This window comes from Rhinolophus sinicus, chromosome 2 (assembly GCF_057876585.1).
Source record: "Rhinolophus sinicus isolate RSI-liver-muscle chromosome 2, RSI-T2T, whole genome shotgun sequence".
In the NCBI taxonomy this organism is placed as follows: Eukaryota; Metazoa; Chordata; class Mammalia; order Chiroptera; family Rhinolophidae; genus Rhinolophus; species Rhinolophus sinicus.
Genome location: NC_142502.1, coordinates 152,496,787 through 152,517,338, shown reverse-complemented (window position 1 = coordinate 152,517,338; position 20,552 = coordinate 152,496,787). Strand labels below are relative to the sequence as shown.

Below are 20,552 nucleotides of genomic sequence, written 5' to 3'. Positions count from 1 at the left end.
TGTTGTGGGGGTGCTGTAGGATGTGTTTCACAGCATCCCTAGCTTCTACCTATTATGTGTCAGTAACACCCACCCCCTGGTCGGGACGATCAAAAATGGCTCCAGGCATTGCCAGATGTCCCCTGGGGAACAAAATTTTCCTCCATTGAGAACCACTGATGTAAATAACCAAATCAGCATGGAGCTTGTAAAGGCTACCTTTTCACATCACCAGATTAGCTCATACTTGTAGAACTGGCAGGGGTTTCTCTTCCCTCTGCTACCCCCTCCACCTCCTCAACACAGCTCAGGCGCAGTGACAGCAGCTTGAGCTTGGAAACGTGCCTCTGGACTGGACTGTCTTCCATTGTCTGTGCCAAGGGCCTCCTGCTCCTCCTCAGGCAGGCGTCTGGCCTAATTTGCCCTGGTCTCGCTGGGTTGGGATTGCAGGGGTGATGTCATTGTGCCTTCCCAGGAAGGGTGGAACAAAGGATGGAGTCCCCAAGGGCACGCAGCCTCATCCTCATCTAAGCCGCTGGGTAGATTTTTTTCCCTTCCTTTCTCTCCTTCCTGCCTCAGAAGTGTTTGCTGCTCACCCAATGATCCATTGTAAGGTCACACCAAGCTGGCCGGGCTTTGTGTCTCCAGTGGGGCCCGCTTCCTGCCCCCCCACCGGCCCCCACCCCACCCCAGTCATAGGGTGTTGGTTCTGGTCCAGTCCCTGATGGAATCTTCCATGCCTTTCCAGTGTGATGGCGTGAGCCCGAGGAACTTGGATCCAGTGTGATTTTTCTAGCATGCCTATGCTACCTGGAGCCTGTTATTGAAGCGAGGAGAGTAGAGAAGTGGGGAGCAGGAGAGAGGGCAAGAAAGCAAGCCCTCGTTCTTATTTTAATTTTTAAACTTCTCTTCCTCCTCTTTCTTCCTTTCTTCCTGGAGTTCTTGGAGACCTCAGTAGCCCTGGGGAGCGCTCCTTGCACAGGTCCTCAGCCTGTTGTATTTCTGCTCAGTTCGGTCTGTTCACTCATGACCTCTGTGTGTGTCTCCTCATGGGGAGGACGGGTGGGGTAGGGCTATAACTCTTCAGGACGGTGCTGTGGGAATGTATTTACTGTCTCTTGAAGCAAATCCTGACTCTCCTAAAGGAATCTGTTAATTCAGAACCTGAAAGAAGCCTGGGGTGTTTCTGTAATGTGAGATTCACCCAGAGGAGTGACAATTGGCTGAGGGAACACATTGTGTGCTTGTTTATTTAGTAATACCTTAATCCAAGCAGCTTTTCATTTTGATCTTGTTCCCTTGATAGGCTGGGTGTGGTAGTGACTTTGAACCCCAAACCCTTTAATAATAGCCTAGGATAACCATCAAGGGCTTTATGAAAGACATTTCCAACTCCAGTGTAGCACATAAAAGATATTATAAAAAAATTAGTAGACCCTAAATACATCTGAACCGTACCTAGGAGCGTCCGCTCTTGACCTGCTCTTTCAGAACAGCCAACCTAAGGCAAAAAAAACAACAACAAAAAAACAGAAAAAACAGCTCCCCTTGTCACTGTCGTAGAGTTACCATCCATCAGGATGATTGCAGGATGAATAATGAATGTGATCTTTTCTGTGTGACCTCCCCTGATGTTATTGGTGCAGCTCTGTTTTCAGTCTGTAGTGTGCCCCTCACTGCCTTTCTCTCGACCCACCCCCACCCCCCAATCCTGCCCTTTCCAATCCTTTGTCTATTTTTGGTCGGCCTTTGTTCTTGGGGAAAGGCCCTCTTTTCCTCTGGAAGGGCTGTTCATTTAGGGTACGGCTGGACCCAGGAGGAGCTGCTGGCTGCAGCAGGTGGCTGGCTGGCTGGCTTGGCAGGGGCCCCCGGCTGCTTCACCTGCCAGGTTGGCAGCAGTAAAGACTCATCCCACGTTGTCTGTGCCTTCCTCCCTCCCTGTGGTGGGGTGGATGGAGGCCTCAGCAAAGCCTTCCAGGCAGACCCTCCCAGGATGCGGTGGCCAGCCTGGAAGCCCAGTGTCCCTGGGCCACCTGGTACACGCGCCCCATCAGCAAGGGTGGCTTTTCAGTTGTCACCCAGTGGTGTTGAAAGACATAAAAAATTGTTAGGGTCTGCTCACTGTTTTTGTAGATTAATGCAGAAGCATCTTGGTGGGTTCAGGCTTGCACTGGAAGGAGTAGGTCTTGGGTCTTTTGGGTGCAAATTCATGCTGGTGAAACCAGAAGTAGGGCGAGTAACTGACAGAAGGGTAACTAGAAAACAGGAAGTCCAAGTGGGTAGGTCCAGGGCACATTCTGTGGATCCCATTGAAAGTCTTCAGCAGCCTGCGTTTAGAACATCCCGCAGAGGCAAGAAGGTGGGACGCCTGTTTGTGTGGGATACGAAGGGCCAGTTCTGGCCACACATGTCTAGAGTTTTATGCTTTGAATTGGGCAGAGCTTGACCACTGCGGCTTGAAAAGCCTGCTGTTTCCTGGGTGACTTAGATGAGCAGCTACCACACTTTAGAGCATAAACTGGCAGTTGCCTTTTAAGTGAATGGTCGAAGTTTAGAGATGATAGTTGTCCACTCATCTTACCGAAGGGGACACTGAATCTAGCGTCTCAGCACGTTTTCAGTGAAACCTTGGGCCCAGGCCGTCGTCTCCCAATGCCCAGCCAGATCTCTCTGTGCTCGACCATGTTGCCTGCCGTTTTCTGTGTTGTTTACGGGACTTAGCACGCGGCAGGTTAAAAGGGTCATCGCAGAGCCAGGTCATGAGTGATTTGATCTTACTGGCTGATGCCTGCTCCTTGGTACAGGGAAGCGGTTTCTTTGTCTTCTGAGCTTTTCTACCCCACATCCTTCCATGCACCGTGTGCTTCCCACTTTCACCTTTTGGAGGAACGACAGCTATGCCATGCGTGAGAAACTTGACCAGTCAAATGTTACACTGTTGGGCAGGACTGCAAAGGACCCCACTGAGATCTATACCCTGATGCCTCTTCAGCAAACATGGGAGAAAGTGAAATGAATGCGAGCTAAGGATATTCTGCTGGTGGCATGCTTAGGGGCTCAAACATTCAAAGATTGAGGGACTCCTGTGTTCCCAAGGAGTTGATCATGCCTGAGAGAAGCTAAGTAGAGGTTTCATTAGAGTCTAGTTTTGCTGTTCTTCCTTTGGCTGGAGTCCCATGACTGCTGGCACAGAGACTCTGCTCCCCGAGCTGTGGTTGGTGGTAAAGCGAGTTCTCCTCTGCTTACAGATGAGCGTGAAGCTGTGCAAAAGAAGACCTTCACCAAGTGGGTCAATTCCCACCTCGCTCGTGTGTCCTGTCGGATCACAGACCTGTACGCTGACCTTCGAGATGGACGGATGCTCATCAAGCTGCTGGAGGTTCTCTCGGGAGAGAGGCTGGTAAGTGGGAATGTTGTGAAGGGTGCTACTCCGTTGGTGGGAAAATGCTTTAGAAAAATCTAGTGTGCACTTGCCTCCTGCTGAATTCTGCAATTAATGGTTGATATTTTCGAGAAGGAGCACCTTGAGAAGTACGATGAGCACGTTGGGGACAGCTCCCATGTAACATTCTGAGTCTGGGTGGTGTTCTTGAACTGGTAATAAATCGACCGCATTCTATTTTTCTTTTTCCTTTTTTCTTTTTTTGATGCGAGGTTACTTACTGCCTTCAGTCAGATCAGGGCACAGTGCTGGTAATTGAAGGGCCAGGCTGGGACGCCGGCTCCAAGGTGAATCTGTATTCCACGAGATCATGGAATAATTTTAAATTTGTGTCTTATTAATTCTCTGGAAAATCTGACTTGCTGTTTTAAAGTGGCAAGAATTGAATTCAGTGGTTTCTGACATTGTTTGCTTTCTTCCCTGCACACTTTTCATTTCTGGGGTGGAGGGAGAGGCTGGTGTTTTGTCATCTCCTTGGAAACTCAGAGCTTCTGATGAATTCTCCTGCCCTTTGGGGCAGGAGAGTTTTTAGCCTACAGTGAAAATTGTATCCCCATTTTGTTTCCCAGAGCTACTGTGGCTATCTCTGATGTGATTTTTATAAACCATAAGCCAAGGAAGCATAAACCAGTCTCTAACTGGCCCAACAGGTTTTGTCTCGCCTTGGTTTGAAAATGGATGCTATATTCTACCAGACCACATGCAGTTCCATAGGTGGTGGTGGGACTGAGCCAAACGCTGACGCCCAGGGATAGAGCCCCACATCTGTAGTGACATCACCAGGAAAGTATGCTGGTGGTTGGCAGGACTGCCAGAAAGCCTTATTTTTAACTTGATCTCCACCCTGTAACTTGACAGCCACATGGCTCTGTGTGCAGACCAACCCACACACCTCTGACCACAGGCAAGAGCCAAAGGTTGTACCCGGCCCTATTATTAGCCCACAGACAGAATTGCCTGGGTAAAAACAGAGTCAGAGCTTTCTCCCTGCCCCTTCGTTCCAGAACAGAGTCCTCTAAAAGGTAGTGAAGCCCCATCTCATCTGTAGCAAGTTTTGTCCCGTGCCCTTTGTTCCCTGTGCATGCAGGTGTTACTTCATTTTCTTTGGGAGTTTGTGGGTCAGGCTAGAGCAACTGGATAAATAAAGGAGGCTTCTGCCTGTGACCATAGTGGCTGCCTCGAAGGTGGTTTGCAGGGAGACGGGGGGCAGCAGGTCCCCATACTCGGAGGGTGGAGGCTGGTTATTGATTGTATTTTGATTTGTTTTTTGAAGTGAGCCTTGTTTGAGAGCCTAGGCTAGAATTATTATGATATGCATCTTTAAATATAATTTTTGTAACTGGACTGTCCCTCCATCTCTCAACCTTTCCCCCACCTCTTAATGTTTGACCTAGTGTGATTGTTTATTGATTTTTTTTGAATGATGTTTCAAAGAAACGTGAAAATAGCACCAAAAATCACTAAATGTCATGTGGATAGAAATTAGTTTGAACTTTCATTTTTGTTCTGACAGGGTCCAGTCTTCCTGGCTGTAGGAGTAAATTGTTCACTTCTGAAGGTCCATAATTCTCTTTTATCAAGAAGATTGTGTCCTTGATAACGGCGACTTAATAAATGGGATCAGGCCCATTGCCCTTTTCTTCTGAACAAGGCACCAAAAATATTCATAGGGAGAGAAAAAGCGACCAGCAAAGCATAATTCTTATTTGTGTGTGGATACTGCCCACTCCTCTCTTTATTTGCTGCTGGCAATGATTTTTTTTTTTTTTTTTTTTTTTTTTGGGGGGTCTTCCAGAGACTTAGGAGATTAGGGATGGGGAAGAACATAAGATGGCCCCATCTCCAACCTCTCAAGTAGTCAGTGCCAGAAATTGTGTTTAGCAAAGACATACCACTTGGTAAAAACCCCGTGTCTTGACTTCTTTTATTACCCGTTTCTCACAGCCAACCCTGATTATAGGTTGGGCAGTCTGATAATCTCCTTATTCTAAAAATAAGGATATCATAGAAAGAGTGAGCTAAAGCTCTGGTTCATTTGGACTGGAGATTTTCAGCTGGTTTGGCTCCATGGTTCATATGGTTCATGGAACTTTCTGGAAGGGACACAAACCACTCTCTACTGTGGGCTACAGAAGCTGCCAGGAACCTAAGTTAGAGACCCTCCCTGTAGGAGAGGACCTCCACGAGGGCTTGCCCCAAAGGTTCCTTGCATATTCGGATTCCAAAACCAATGAGGTGGTTACAGCTTCCAGGCCTGGGTAAATTAATGTCCACAGCTCAGCGTGTATGATCAGATAACATTCAGTCAGCACTGGGCTTTCTGCACCGGTGATCCAAAACCCTGGGTAACACAAACATTTGCACTCCATCTGGAGCTGTGTCAGTCAGTTTTGGCCCCAGCACTTACCACCAGCTTGGCAGTAGGTAGTAGATAAATGTTTGAGGGCCTAGAGTATCTAAATTTACTTTATTAATAGATTCTTGGAGCCAGTTCATCCTTCTTTACAGAGGAGGAAATTTGTCTGATTTTTACTGAGTGAAATTTACAGAAACATTAGTTTAATAATCCAGACAGTTCCACCCTAACCCCACCCTGCGTTTTGGCTTAAATTCATTTGAGTTAAATGTGAACAGGCTTTGGGGAGGCCTTTGCGTTATCAGAGCATTTCCTGGGGAACATTAGAGGGCTGAGATCCCCGTCTCGGGTCCTGGCTTGGGCAGGATCAGTGTCCAGAAGTGTCCTCCTCTCTGCCTCAGGTATGTCAGCTTAGGAAGCAGTGAGGAAACTGAAGCCGAGCCAGGAAGCTGCTGCTAATTGGGATTGGGTTGATGACAAAGAAAACCATCCTATTCCAGTATCTTACATTGAAGATACTATGGGCTGTATCTCTTCATAAAGACCTCACTTTAAAATTCCCCCAAATACCCTTAATTTTTAGCACTCACTGAGCTGAGCAGGTAAAAGTGGTAAGCACAGAACCTGTGCCGCTCGCTTTGTCATTGGTCCCAGGTTCCCAGGGCCAGATGAGAGCACGACTTGAGGGGGGAAGGTTTGTCCCATGGCAGTATTGACATTTAGAGGGAGTAGGGCCTCGGGCATAATATCTGTCAGGCCTGACTTGGGTGGTGAAGTGGAGCCCCCAGGTCATAAGCCAGGCTTGAAGCTTGCCTGTGCCTGCCCCTTCCTTCCATGGGCCTCGGCAGTGAAGGATGGTTACAAGACGCCAGTTGCTGCCTGTCTCCTGCCTGACTGGGCCCTGGCCTCTGACAGAAAGAGGACAGGGTTTTTCTGAACACCTCTGCCCTCTTCTCAGCCCCTTGCCATTTCCAAGTTACAGGTGGCACTGGTTTTTGTTTTCCTGATATTATGTCTTTTTACTCTGTTCGTCAATCTCAAAGGAGAGAAAACACCGTTAATTCCAAAACAGGCTGAGCTAGATGGAAAAGATAGATTTACCATGAGAGTTGTTAAGCCTTAAATCCCATGTTGAACTGCTCTGAGTTTTTCATAAAGCTTTTGTTAGGAGAACCATACTGGCCGTTGTTGTTGAAACAGGGTTTTATGGACTGGCCACAGAACCTACCTGTATACAGTATCATTTGTGTGGGAGAATTTGCTTTTGTTCTAAACAACAGCCGCAGAAAAAATGTGCCTGTTAAATTGCAGCCCAATTAATTACACAAATGCGAAAAGTGAATTAGTAGCAATGGGTACCATATGGTAAAGTACCGAATTAATGGCTCCAGAGTGCTAGAATTCAGAAGGGGAAACAGGCCTTCTGGAAGGGGTTTCAGGAAACCTCAGTAAGTGTGCGGGGTTCCAGCTGGATCTGGGAGGAGAGGTGCAGGTGTGTGGATAGACAGAGCATAGAGGGGTCGAGTGGCACCTGTGAGGTGGAGTGAAGAGAGTGTTTGAGGACGGACACCAGGGAGGAACTGGTGTAGGGAGAGCAGCTGGACAGACTGGAGTATGTGTCGCTTTTAGTGTTTGCTGTCACACACTCATATATCTCACTTGGTTCACATTCTAATGAAGTGGACGATTGATGCTTTGTAGAAGAAACAGACAGAGTGACCAGGGTGTTGCCCAAGGCCAGTATCGCTAGTGAGTGTGTCACTTGGGCTCCAGCCCCCTCTCTTGTCTGTTGGTCCCCTCCTTTCCCACTGAGCCCTGCTGAAGGAGAAAATGCCTCTCGGGAGTGGGTCCCAACCAGTGAGAAGACAGGCAGGAATTAACGGTACAGTTTGTTGTTCCCTGATTAATTTCATAGGGCAAGAATCATTTGCATTCTTCTTAAAGCTCAAAGTCTGATGTGTCGGGAGGCGTTTGGCGATGTAATATGAAATGAGTTCGGCTGTATGTTGTATTAGTGGTGAGTCTGGAAACTAGTGTTTCTCATCCTACCCTCTGTATTAAGTAGAGGCATTTGTGTATGGCTGTGTGTTGTAAAAATCTATTTTTGATTAAAAGACAAAAGCATAAACAAGTGTCTGTCACACCTGGTATACTGAGACCAAATAGTTTCTTTTCTCTATTTCCTCTTTACCTGAAAAATAAGCTCAGCAGGCGCTTCAGAATTCACCTTCCATGCTAGTAAGTCATCCACCATCCACTACACAGATTGTATTTTATAGCTGGAAGTGACTTTAGTGGCCACTAAGTAGATTAGATCCCTTCATTCCATAGGCACTGGAACTCAGAGAGGAAGCAGCATGCAGGGCCATTCACCTGGTGTGTGGCACGGCTGGGCCTAGGACCGGCCTCTCCCAGTTCCCAGGGTGGTGCCCCGTCCACCCTGCACCCCTTGTTGCTCCAGGTGGCTTCAAGGTGGCCTTGGACACCCATGGAGAAAATCCTGAGAGAGCAGGGGTTACCAGGGTAGAACAGTGTGGCCCAGCTCGCCAGCGGCCTCCCAAAACCACCTGCCAGGAATCCTCCCTTTTGTCTTCCTCTTCTATTCAGGGAGCCAGATTGGCTCCAGGAAACATTTGTTTTTTTCTTTTCCGTCACTGGGCTCTGACAAAAACCCTGCCATTGTGATTATACTATAGTTCTGCAAATCCTGATACCCCACAGGGTATAACTGACTCAAACTCAAGGCTGGATGGGCAGCGGTGACAGAGCCGTGGACCAGGAAGGGGCCGTCCAGCTCCCTCGTGCCTTCCTAAGGGCATTGGGTCCCCTTGGGTGAATTTGACCAGGGCACACACCACTTTTCGGAGGTAGGGTTTGGACGAAGTGCTCTAATAAGCAATTAGGATTACGTTGGCAGATGCTAGAGGTGGTTTAGTCCTATAGAGGACTCAGAAAGAAGATGGGTCTGGATCAAGGCCATGGCGGATGTGTGGTTGGTAAAGATTTGGAACTAAAGGGGACCTTGGGGAGGGGATACAGGAAGAGCTCCCACAAAACACGGCCATGGGCCATGGTGTGGGAAGAGCAGGGAAGCTTGTTAAAATTATTTAAAGAAAGATCAGTAAAAATAGGCATTTCCTCAGAGGAACCACCTCCCTGCCTGCAGAGCCCCCCTTGTTCCTGAGTCACATATGAGTCTGGTATTGATCCTGGTCCCCACATTAATGGCGTTTCAAAATGCCCCGTCAGAAAGGACACACGAGACAGAAGTGCACATGCTGCTGTGGGAATGAACCTGTGGCACACTAGGAATTTGATAATAATTAATGGAGGAAAGACAGGGAACCCTCCTTTTCTTGGCAGAATTAGTCACTCTTGGTTGGGGAAAGGCTTAAGAACAGTGTTTATTACGGAGAGATGAACCTCTCCCCCTCGTTCCATTGTGTTGAGCTTTCTCCATTGTTATCACTCTTTCCTCTTGAGAAGATGAAAGTTTAGTGATATAAAAATAGCTCTTTAAAAAAAATAAAACTACCTGCCAGATGGGAACTGAGTCTCTTTATGTCCTTTCATGGGGAGGTGTGTGCGCTCTTGGTCCTGGGTGTAGCATAGCGAGAACGAGCTTTGGAGCCCTGGCCCAGCGCAGACTAACGAGCGGCACGGGTCGCGTCACCTGTCTGACCCAGGGTCGTCTCAGCTGTAAAATGATAATAGTAATAATAATTATTATTATTATTAATTATATATTATTATTATACGGTGTTATTAGAGGATTAAACGTGATAACAGATATAAACCACTTAACAGAGGTTAGCAGTTTAGTTGCTCAGTAAATGGCAGCTAAGAATTTTTAGATCTTGGGAGCCACGCAGCCTGGGTGACCAATGTGTTTCAGTGTGTACCTCTGCGAGATCATTAACCCTGCCTAAAATTAATTTCCTGTAATTATTGTTCCCTAAACTTACCCAAATACTGTGACTTAACATGTTCTAGAAGCCCTCTCCGAAGCAAACAGAACACAGGACTGGGGCGTCATTATACTTAAGTTGTACTGTTGGTTTGTATTCTCCTCATACCGAGCTGCCGTTACACCGTCTCACCTCACCATGTCTAGTTTATTCTTTTGGTTTAAAAGGAGTTCAGATACCGCTGAGGATGAGTGAGCTTCAATTGAGATGAAATGTGGGTAGAGAGCTTGAAAAACATAAAGGTGGTAGAGTGGGGTGATACAGCAAATCTAATAACTTTTACTGCACAATGGTTAGCCTAGTTTGAGTTACTAGCTACAGAACAGTAATAATATTTGAAATACCTCTGTAAATCATGCTTTTCAGACTTGTTTCCTAATCAGCTGTGAATTATAGAGTTCTCACTATGAATAGAAGCCCCAAATATCGAGGTTTAGGTATTTTCACATCCTCTCCCCTCTCTCATCCCCTCCTCTTCCCTCAGGACGCCAACCAGCCTTACTCTTCTCTACCACCTTTTCTTTTCGTTCTGGTGCAGAATTGAGTTTGGGGGTGTCAGGATTAGAAGAGTAATAGTATCCTTACTATTTGGGGCACAGTGGCTTCAGGTTTTCGATCTGTCTTTCAGTTGATGTATGTCAACTTTTCTGGCTCTTTGTGGGAGAATTCTTCCTAGACCCTAAACATTTTCCATCAAAAAGTATGCTATTTCCAAACAATTTGAAGCCCCAGTGGCATAGGGAGGGGGCGAATCTCCTCTCTTAAGTAGAATTGTTGAGAGGAAAATACTTGAGGTGCCCGTTGTTGGTAAATACTCTGTGGGTTTTAGAACACCATAATGGTTAGTTTACTATTTCACTTGTATAGCAGACCTTTGAGATAATTATTTGTGTACCCCCATTTTATGGCTAAACAGTTGAGAAGTAAGGCACTGATTTGCTAGAAAGTGGGGAAATTATAACTTGAACCATGGGCATTTTAACATCAGAATCATTATCCTTGACACCAAATTGCCCAACAAAAGCATATTGAGTAGATCTGGTTTATTCATGTTCGATGTTTTAAAAGATGTAAAGGCCAGGAGCAGTAGGAAAAATAAAAAATAAATGTTGGGAGTGAAAGGCAGAGCATCATCCTCTTTTTCCCCCCAAATCTTGGTTTTATTTGGGGCCAGTTGCCCCCAAAAGGAGGAGGAGTCTCCTGAAAGTTTTCAGTTTCCTCTGACTTTTGGAAATTGGTGAGGAATCTGATAATTGACCGAAGAGGTTTGTCTGCCATGTGTGTGTCATTTCCGTGCATTGTCTCATGCTAGTGATTCTGATGGCTGGGGCTTCCTGGGGACTTGGGGTTCTGTCTGGGTCTGGAGTGAAGCACCCTTAGCTCACCTGGCATGGCCAGTCAACATCAGCATGAGGTCCCTGTGATGTGGCATTAGACTTCCCCAACCTGCAGGAAAGTGTTCGGACCCCATCACACACCCCCATCCACACCCCAGCACCCCATATTCATGTGGGAACATACACACTTTCCACTGAGATTTTGGGGAGAGAGTAGAGGCTTGATTGTCTCATGTGCGTTTGAGATTGAGCGTTTCAAGAACTAGTCTGGAGGAGCAGGGGTTATGCCTGAGGGAGCCTGGGCAGATGCTGACAGCCCCCATGTATTCTGTGTTCTCCTCCCAAGCCCCTTCTATAGTTCCATCCTCACGATTCCTCCTGCCCTCGATTAGGAAATACCCTTTTCTGGCCTCATAGAGGTAGACTTGGGAGAATGTCTGTTGCAGTTAGGAGAATGCCTCTGTCTTCATTGCTCTGGAAATAAGATTAGTGCAAAGAAACTTTCTTTGGGACTGACACAACACATGGATGGTAGACACTAGTCAGGTGTGCAAAAGAAATGAGAGGAAAAAGGCTTTAGGACAGCGAACAGAAAATGTCAGGGCCCCTGTGTCAGAACTCACACACAGTCTTAGAGGCAGTTAATCCCCGATCCCTCAGTTTAGAACAGCGTTTTACCAAGTGGCTGCGTCAACAGTTTCTCCGTCAGCCATGAGAAATCAGCACTGATCTGAGAAAATCAGAGGAACTAAAGTACACGCAGGACAACCACATGCAAATTGGACGACTTCTTACTCCAGGGCCTGTAGGGCCACCCACCTCATCAGGGACATCACTGACTCCACGCACATCTGTCTGTCTTTGGAGAGGAGCATGACAATGCCTGGTCATGTGGCTGACATGGAGAGGTCGTTGGGCATCCTCGGAAAGAGAGGGTGCCAATGTCAGCTGCAGAATCAGTCACAGGATTTGAGAGTGAGCCCACGCCTTTCCCTTGGAAATCGAACTTTTTTCCTACCTGGTTAGAGTGCTTGATTTTGATGTAATGTTATCACTTGACCTAACATAGTAATAAATCCTAGCATTTCCCACATGCCTGCAATAAATTAGTTGTGAAGTTTCAGAGAAATGCCTTTTTGGGGGAATGGGTGGTTTGTAAGGAAAGCTATCAAAATAGTGTGAAAAGCTTGACTTTTAGAGAATTTCTTTTCACATTGCTGTTAGTTGAAAATAGAATCTGCCACTTGTTGTAAGGCCTGTGCTTTTCCTCAGGGTCAAAGCACGGTCTTCTGTCTATGCTCACTAGTTCTTTTTATGGAAGAGAAAGTCAAGAGAAAAATGGCGTAATCTGAGACTGGGTACTTAAAGTGGACACTTGTGAACACGAGTCATCTTGCCTTCGGATGTCGCCCATATAGCTAGTAATTAAGATCTCAACTACAAAGTGGGAACAGGCAAGACATAATTACCAGACGGCTGGCTAGTGCCCTTCCCTTGGTGTGCCAGGTTGTTGCACACCTGGCCACCTTTCCTGTGAGGCCAGCTCATAGTGCACACACCGTGCCCAGTCCATCTTTGTTCACTTCACCACATGTGGGCCTTGTGCTCTGCACCAAACTAGAGGCCACTGAGTATATAGCAGGATATTGTAAAGCATCATTCCTGCTCTCAAGAAACCAGTGGTCTAGTTTGGAATAGGAAAAGCAATGCATGAAATGGCAAAAATATAAGATACATTATAGTTACTTCCTGAACTCTGTGGTCCAGACCACCAATGTATAGAGCTGTGCGAAAAGGGTGACCTGTAAGAACTGGAATGGTTGGAAATGTCTCCTAGAAGGAAGATGTGCTTTGACCTGAGCCTTGAAAAGTGGGTGGGGTATGGTGAGATGGCTGAGAAGTCACTGGGGAGGTAGGATGGCAGCCACCGAGGCAGCCAGGCCAAGTACACTCTTCTGGCTAGGGGCGTGTGCACAACCTCGCGGTGTCTTTGTGAAATGGTGAGATCTGCCTGAGGTGCAGCCTCCTCTAGAGGGGGAGTGTTGGGAAGTCAGGAGGTGGGGGGGGGGGGGATGGAGACAGGCAGGGAGGGCATGCGCTTGCTGTGCTCGCAGTAAATGGTAGAGACCCATTGAAAATTTTTTGTGTGTGTGTATATGTATCTTTATCTTTTGCTTTATTTAAAATGTTCACCTTCAAACGACCACTTTTAGATTTTGATATAACTGCGTAAAAGGAAGAGATATTTGGGGTATTCAAATTAGCCTCCTCATAATTTTTCCCTTTATCCTTTATTTTGAGTAAGTCACACCCCTTTACTCAGTTGCCTCCCATCACTTCACAGAACCACCTGATTTGGTGGTGTGTCCCCCCTTTTCATTTTGAGCTGCCCTTAGGAAACAACCCAGCAGGTGGCAAACCTATTTTTAGTGTAAAGCAGCCAGAAAACACCTCCTCAGAAGTGTTTTGCCATGCCTCTGCAAAAGGTTGTATGAATGACAGCAGTGGCTCTGAAATTCTTTGTGACAATTGACTCCCCTTTTCTCTAAACTTCCAGTTTCTTTGTGCATTTGTAAATTGTGTAGCTTCTATGATTTAAAAAACAAAACAAAAACAACCCTCTAAAAAGTGATTGGTCACCATCCCTTAAGTAAACTTGTCTAAGGCCATTAGGTAAATACTGTCCCTGGACTGAATGAGCACACGTGGTTTTTAACGTTTCAGTCTGGGTAGGAGCGTGCTGCATGCACGGGCACGTGTGAATTCTCTGGGCAGTAGCGCTGGCCTGTTTCTGCCTCAGTAGATGATTTATTTCCACCTTCTGCTCACCCATTTCTAGCCTAAGCCCACCAAGGGACGGATGCGTATCCACTGTCTGGAGAACGTGGACAAGGCCCTCCAGTTCCTAAAGGAGCAGAGAGTCCATCTTGAGAACATGGGGTCCCATGACATCGTGGACGGGAACCACCGGCTGACCCTCGGTCTCATTTGGACCATCATCCTGCGCTTCCAGGTGAGGGACTGGACCCGGGCATTCCACCTTCCTCCCAGGTCTGAGAATCCTTGTGCAGCTGGCCTCCGCATTGCAGAGGGACCCGGAAGACCAGGTTGAAATGGCATCTCAGTCAGGTGTGCGGCTGTGTGTCACACCTAGTGGCCCTGTAGGCACAGTGACTGCATCCTCCCTCAGATGTGCTGGCCCCTGAAAGTCTTGGCTCTCCTGCTAGATAAGGAGGTTTCTAGGCTGCATCCCAGCCCACCACTCCCCTGGTACCTACTCGAAACGTCTGGTGTCAGCTGCTTAGCTTTCAGGAGCAAAGCTATAGGATGTGGTTGGTACTCAGTTATAGCACTAGGCTGTCTGAACGTCACCAGCTTGTAGCATGTGTCATAGACTATTTTTAGAAGTTGTTTAGGATTGTGACACCTTCTCATTCTCCTTTGGATGTGAGGAAGCCGTCCTCAGGGGGCATGTGCAAAAAGCCTTACGTTGTTTGAATTGATGATGGATGCTACGGATTTGTTACAGTTGCGGGGGGGGGGGGGGGGAGAGGCTCTAAGTATAGTACTCTAAGCCAGAAGGTACTCTCAAGGTCATCTTGTCCATTGCCTTCACTTTATGAGGAAAGGGAGGGGCCTTGCCCAGGATCACACAGCCATTCAGGCAGGACTGCAGGGCACGCTTCTGACCCCTTAAGAGAGAGCTCAGCATTTCAGGACTGGGAAGCACCTCCAGCCTGATTACTGCTGGTTCTTTCTCCAGGTGAATACTTCATGCTCATGCTTTTCAATTAAAAACTGAAATGCAGGAAACGCTTCTTAACCATAGCGTCAGGTTACTCTGCAAACAGATGTCCTAAGAGGCCTGTGTCCTCGGTGGCTGTTCTCTGTGCCTTTCCTTCCTGTTCTGCCTCTTTGATAAAGTCTGATTGATTTTTCTGGGTAAATGAAAATCTCACCAAAAAAGGGCAAAAACAGAAACCAGATTATAGCTCTCTTTGTGTTCTTATTAAACTCTGAGGTCAGCCGGTAACCAGTCCTTTTCCTTCATGTTTCCCCTGGGATTTGGTTTGAGTTAACAGTGATCAGGGTGTGTTGGGGGGAGAGGGGGTCGGGGCTGAAACAGCTACAAGGAAACTCCCTGCCGGCTGATCATCTGACTCCCTAGGAGGAAGCTTTCTACTAATTCAGATTCCCTGTCCCAGCCCGGGTCTAAGGAGGGAACCCCTGTTGAAGATGACATCATTAATGGAGTTAATTACAATAATCAAAGACTTTATTTTCAAGCTCAACTCCTATGTAGGTTTCGGTCATTTAGTTCCTGAATGATTTTAAAAAGCAGTGAATGTTATTAAGTTCAGTAATTATTGCACAGTTTTAGGCCAACAGAGGTGAAATAAGCAGGACACTCACCTCAATTTGTAAGAGTAAAAAGTTCTGTTTCTGTTGCCTTTGACCAGTAGTAACAGAGTGTGGAGGGGCAGTGTGATGTGGCCTCTTTGCACATCTGGTCAGGGCCCACGTTGGTGAGCTGGCAAACGCAGCCCTTTCCAGGATTCTCAGCATGAACTGGGTTGAGTCATTCACTAATTAGCTTCCTGACAGCTTGCCTTTTTCTGTACTTGAACTTGTAAACGCTGATACGTACTATTCTCTTTTTCCTGTGAAGCACGAAACACAGGCTGCTGATGTCACTGCATGGCCTCCACTGTTGGTGTCTCGCATGCCCCAGCAGCTTTATTAAACCATCACCCGTCCCACAAATGTGAATTGATTCTGTGTCAGCTCACATTCTGCCTCCTCTGTGTAGCTTCCCCATGGATCTGCAAAGATCTCTCTTTCCCCTCAGCTCCTGAATATACAGCCTTATCTTAAGGTTCCCAGCATGCGTGCATATGGGTGTCCGTGCTTCCATGCTCAGAGCTCCCCGATGTGCCCTGCCATGTCAGTACGCAGCAGGTGTCCATTAAATACTGATGATTGACACATAGGTGTAATGGTGATGTCCCTTTAAAGAGAATAAAAGATGGTCTGGGAAACTGGAATGAAAGTCTTTTGAGTTTGCCTAGTCTAAATAGGGAGCTATCTTCATTTCAGAAGGATAGACTGTGTTTCTAAATGCACAAGTCTAGAGATAGATCCTCTTCACACAGAAGCATAACACGGTTGACAGGCGTTAATGTGTAGAATTCCACCTGCTTTCCCTGGTGAGTCTGTGTGTTACCCTTTGTGTGGGCCACTCTTTCACATATACTTTATGCACATGATCCTAATAATAGAGTTGGGAGTTTATGCAAACTCAGACTTCACATACTTAACCACAATTAAAACTGGAGAATGTTTTTAGAAATATAATTATTTCAATTTCTACTTGTTTTTCGTGTTGAAAGTTTCCTTTTAATCTCACATTTATACAGTATTTTATCCTCCGTGGAATGGTTAGAGCTAAGAGATACTGGATTGCCTCCTAGGCCAAGCACCATTTCCCCGCCCCCATCCCTCACCCCACATTTTATTATTACAGGTAAGAAACTAAAGCCAAAAGGGTATTGAGAGAATTTGTCTAAAATCACGTAATTGGTAGGCAGCCTTGAATCCAAAGAGTGAACGTGGATGGGTTCCCTGTGGTGAGCTCAGCACTTGATGTTCCTTACGCACGTGAGTGCACGGCAGCGCTGTGAGATAGGCAGTGCCATTGTTGCCCTTCTTCAGACAGGAAGCTGAGGAGCTCACCCAGGGACACACAGTAGGTGGTGGAGCCTGGATCCAGACCCAGACAATCTGACTTCGGGGCCAGTAGAGCAGCTCTATGTGTTATATAATGTTCACAGTGTTCTGCCTGTGAGTGGCTTCCGCATGCAGACTGTCTTAGGCCATTGGGGCTTCTGTAATAACACCATCGACTGGGCAGATTACAAACAATATAGATTTATTTCTCACAGTTTCTGGAGACTGTAAGTCTGAGATCAAAGTGCCAGCCCAGTTCGGTGAGGGCCCCATTCCAGATTGCAAACTACTTGCTGTGGCCGCACATGGTTGAAGGTGCTAAGGCTCTCTGGAGCCTCTTTTTCATAAGGCACTAGTCCTGCCCAAGAGGGTTCTACCCTCATGACTGAGGCACCTCCTGAAGGCCCCACCTACTAATAACACCATTCCCTTTCAGGATGAGGATTTCAACATAAGAATTTGCAGGGGATACAGATGTTCAGACCATACATAGCGCAGATCATGGAAGAAGCACAGCATTTAAGTGCACGCTTTCTCTGAGCCTTGGGGTCAGCCCGCAGGCCGTGCTGTACACACTGTCCTCTATGAAGGACACACCCTGGTGTGAAAAATGTTTGGTTTTGAAAAACTGAACTGAATGTTTTTCTGGGGTCTGATGAGGTTCAAGGTGTACCATGTGGACCACCATGCTAGCTTGTAGTTGGAAAGATGGGCTAGCCTGAGGGCAGAAATGACACCTAGTAAGTTCTGGGAAGTCATGCAGGTAACTCGTCTTCACTTCCGTCTTATCTCTGCAAAGTGGAAAACTTGCCGAGTCTCTGGCCGATGTTTCTTTGAGGTGAAGCCTGGCTTCAGAAAGCAGTTTTCATTGACACACTCGGAGGAAATGGTCTGCAGATCTGAGCTGTTCTATGGTTGTCGTTAGACAGCTGACCCATCTGTTCGTCTAACATGTCTTTGTAAATCTTAGATCCAGGACATCAGTGTGGAAACTGAAGACAACAAAGAGAAGAAATCTGCTAAGGATGCATTGCTGCTGTGGTGCCAGATGAAGACAGCTGGGTGAGTATGAACTCGGAGAGGAGCAGGGGCCACTTCCCCCAGGGCCGAGTTCCAGTGTAGTCATCACTTCCAAGGTGTTGACAAGTATCTCTTCCATTGCTTCCATTGAGAAGTCTTGTTAACTCGTAAGCATTTGATACGCTGACCTTTCAGCTAGCTCTCAGAATGGAAGGAGTTCTGATTTATATTCCGGACCTCTCATCGCCACAATCGGTTTCCCTCTCTTTATTAAGGAAGCTCCAGAGAGCAATATATCTTGGATTTTTATATCCTGAGACCATGTTTAGGAATCATACCCATAATGTTTTAAAAAACAGTTGTGGGTTTTCTCCTCCCTTTGATTTCTGCTGCTTTGGGGGAGCTTTGTGCAGTAAACATGCAAGTAATCTTTATATATTATCTGTCTGAGTTTTCCTTTTAGTTCTTTCATTGAAATCTCGGTGGAGATATATTTTAGAGAAATGCATCTTTTTTGTTGCTCACTGAAATTGCCGGGGCTTAAGGTACTTAACTGAGAACTGATTTTGTACCAGGTTAGTTGGAGAGTTACTGTGGGAACTACTTGGAGGACAGGTGTGACTGTAATGAATATGATCAGTCAGTGATAAATACGGAAACCAAAAGGGGATCAAGTTAGGTAGGAACCTTGAATCAACCACAAACACAAAGTTATTGATAATCAGTGTGCTGTGGAATACCTGATTGATCAGGGCTAAGTTTCAAACATAGGGATGTTGTTCAGGGAGGTACTTGATTTACAGAACTTCATCCAGTTCAGTGACATAAGTAAGAAAACTAGTGGAGTGTCACAAGTAACCCGTGAGTTCGGCTCTCAGTGACTGCAGGATCCTGATACCTGTGTGGCTGACAGTAGGAAGCCAGTGGAAGCAGGCCTCAGAGTTTTCTAGGTTGTAGGCACTTTTTCCTCGGAAAGGTGGCGCAGTTTTCCTTGGAAAGGGCACAGTTTACATCTTTTTTAAACACTGCGTTTGCAAAAGTGTAAACCTACATGTGGTAATTCTGTTGTTGTTGCTCTTTCCCCCTTGTGCTTTTTCTTTGCCAGTTACCCCAACGTCAACATTCACAACTTCACCACTAGCTGGAGGGACGGCATGGCCTTCAATGCACTGATACACAAACACCGGTAAGCAGCAGCTCTGGGGTAAATGTTCTCATTCTTCTGTAGCAGATCGGGGCAACTTTTGGTCCCCAGACCCATCACCTTAGATGTTGTACCACCGTGCAAATTCCTGCATTGCATGTGAGGAGAACATGAGAGCATACGTAAATTCTCCCAGTCAAACTCCACAAGTTCTCCCATGATCCTCAGTTCTCTTAATAAACTTTCAAGTGTTTATTCACAGGTTTCATTCTTTGATAATTAAATAATAGTGTAGAGTTTTACTCCGCTAAGTGTTGACTTTAACACTTTTAGAGTAATAATCATGTCTCGTTGGTCACACATGTTTTCAAGCCATGGTTTTTGTTGTTTTCCATTGTTCTCCATAGGCCCGACCTGATAGATTTTGACAAACTAAAGAAATCCAATGCACACTACAATCTGCAGAATGCATTTAACCTGGCAGAGCAGCACCTCGGCCTCACCAAGCTGTTGGACCCCGAAGGTAAGGACTCAAGGGTAAAAGCTGGGGCCTTTAGCATCTCTCGCCCTGAGGGGTTAATAAAAGGTCTGCTTTGTATCTGTTTGCTTTGTTTGTACAGTGTGCTTTGGGAATTATGCAAGGAGGAGGACCTTAACTTTGGTGTGGGAATTACTTGAGGATTTGTGCAAAGGATTGTATTTCAAAAGGCTTTGAAAGATGAGTATGATTGAAACACGTTCTGAAGGAGAGGGCATGTAGGCAGAGGGGCTTGTGCAAGCATAGGTGAGGAAGGCGCTTTTGGGGACCAGCAGTTCCCTGGGAATGGTGTTTAGAGTGTTAATAGGATATGTCAGTGGAAAGTGGGTAGGGACCCAACAGGTTCACGCTTTTTAGAGGTTATTCAGGCAGTGGGGAGTCACTGAGAGTTCGTAGCAGCTGCGCTCAAGGAAGAGCACCGCCGCAGGCTCCGGTGAATGCTTGTTGTTGACTGGCTTTCACCCCCGAGGCACGCAGCGTGGCTGGTTGGAGTGGGTGGAGATTGGGGGCAGGGGTCTTGCTTCAGGAGGCTGCGCAGTGTTTGCTTATGAGCAAGAAGAGCCAAAATGGGGCAGGTGCATCGGGAAAGGGGAGCGTGTGGGTGGGAGAAGGAATAGCACAGTCCCTGTGGCTGCTGGGAGGCACCGAATCGCATTCGCTGCGTGGAATTGCTGTCTCTGCTCTGAGTCCCTGCAGCAGGGCCCCAAAGACTAACTCAGGTGACTCGGCGTTTACCTGTGTGGCCACGGCAGTCCTGTCCCTCCAGCTTGTAGCTTTCTTACTTAACAAAAATCCTAATTCTAGGCCTCTTTTTAGCATGAGCTAAAAAACATAATACACTTTTTCTAATTTTGAAAACATTTAAACATAAGAGGATTTTTTTGTACTGCTCTTTTTAGCCACTCTCAGCTGCAAGCAAATATCAGAGAAAACTGTGTGAGTGAAAGTTTAAAGTTCTTATAAATATAGAACAGGAAGTTTAACTCCCCGAGGGCAGATTGAGGTCATAAGGCTGCCAAGCATGCTGCTTACTGTTTTCCA

At 46.6% G+C, this 20,552-nt stretch overlaps 1 protein-coding gene across 5 annotated transcripts in view; it reads left to right on the top strand.

The window, feature by feature from the left end:
• SPTBN1 (spectrin beta, non-erythrocytic 1) overlaps positions 1 to 20,552 on the top strand; it is a 181,947-nt gene that overhangs the window by 111,797 nt on the left and 49,598 nt on the right. For all 5 annotated transcript variants that reach the window (XR_012496352.2, XM_074331987.2, XM_074331988.2 and 2 more), the window contains 5 exons: positions 3,228 to 3,379; positions 13,922 to 14,095; positions 17,780 to 17,871; positions 18,935 to 19,015; positions 19,381 to 19,496. Coding sequence is in view for 4 of the 5 variants with exons in the window: in XM_074331987.2 (XP_074188088.1) it covers positions 3,228 to 3,379; positions 13,922 to 14,095; positions 17,780 to 17,871; positions 18,935 to 19,015; positions 19,381 to 19,496 (615 nt within the window). In the remaining variant the exon portion in view is untranslated. The remainder of the gene's footprint in view (positions 1 to 3,227; positions 3,380 to 13,921; positions 14,096 to 17,779; positions 17,872 to 18,934; positions 19,016 to 19,380; positions 19,497 to 20,552) is intronic.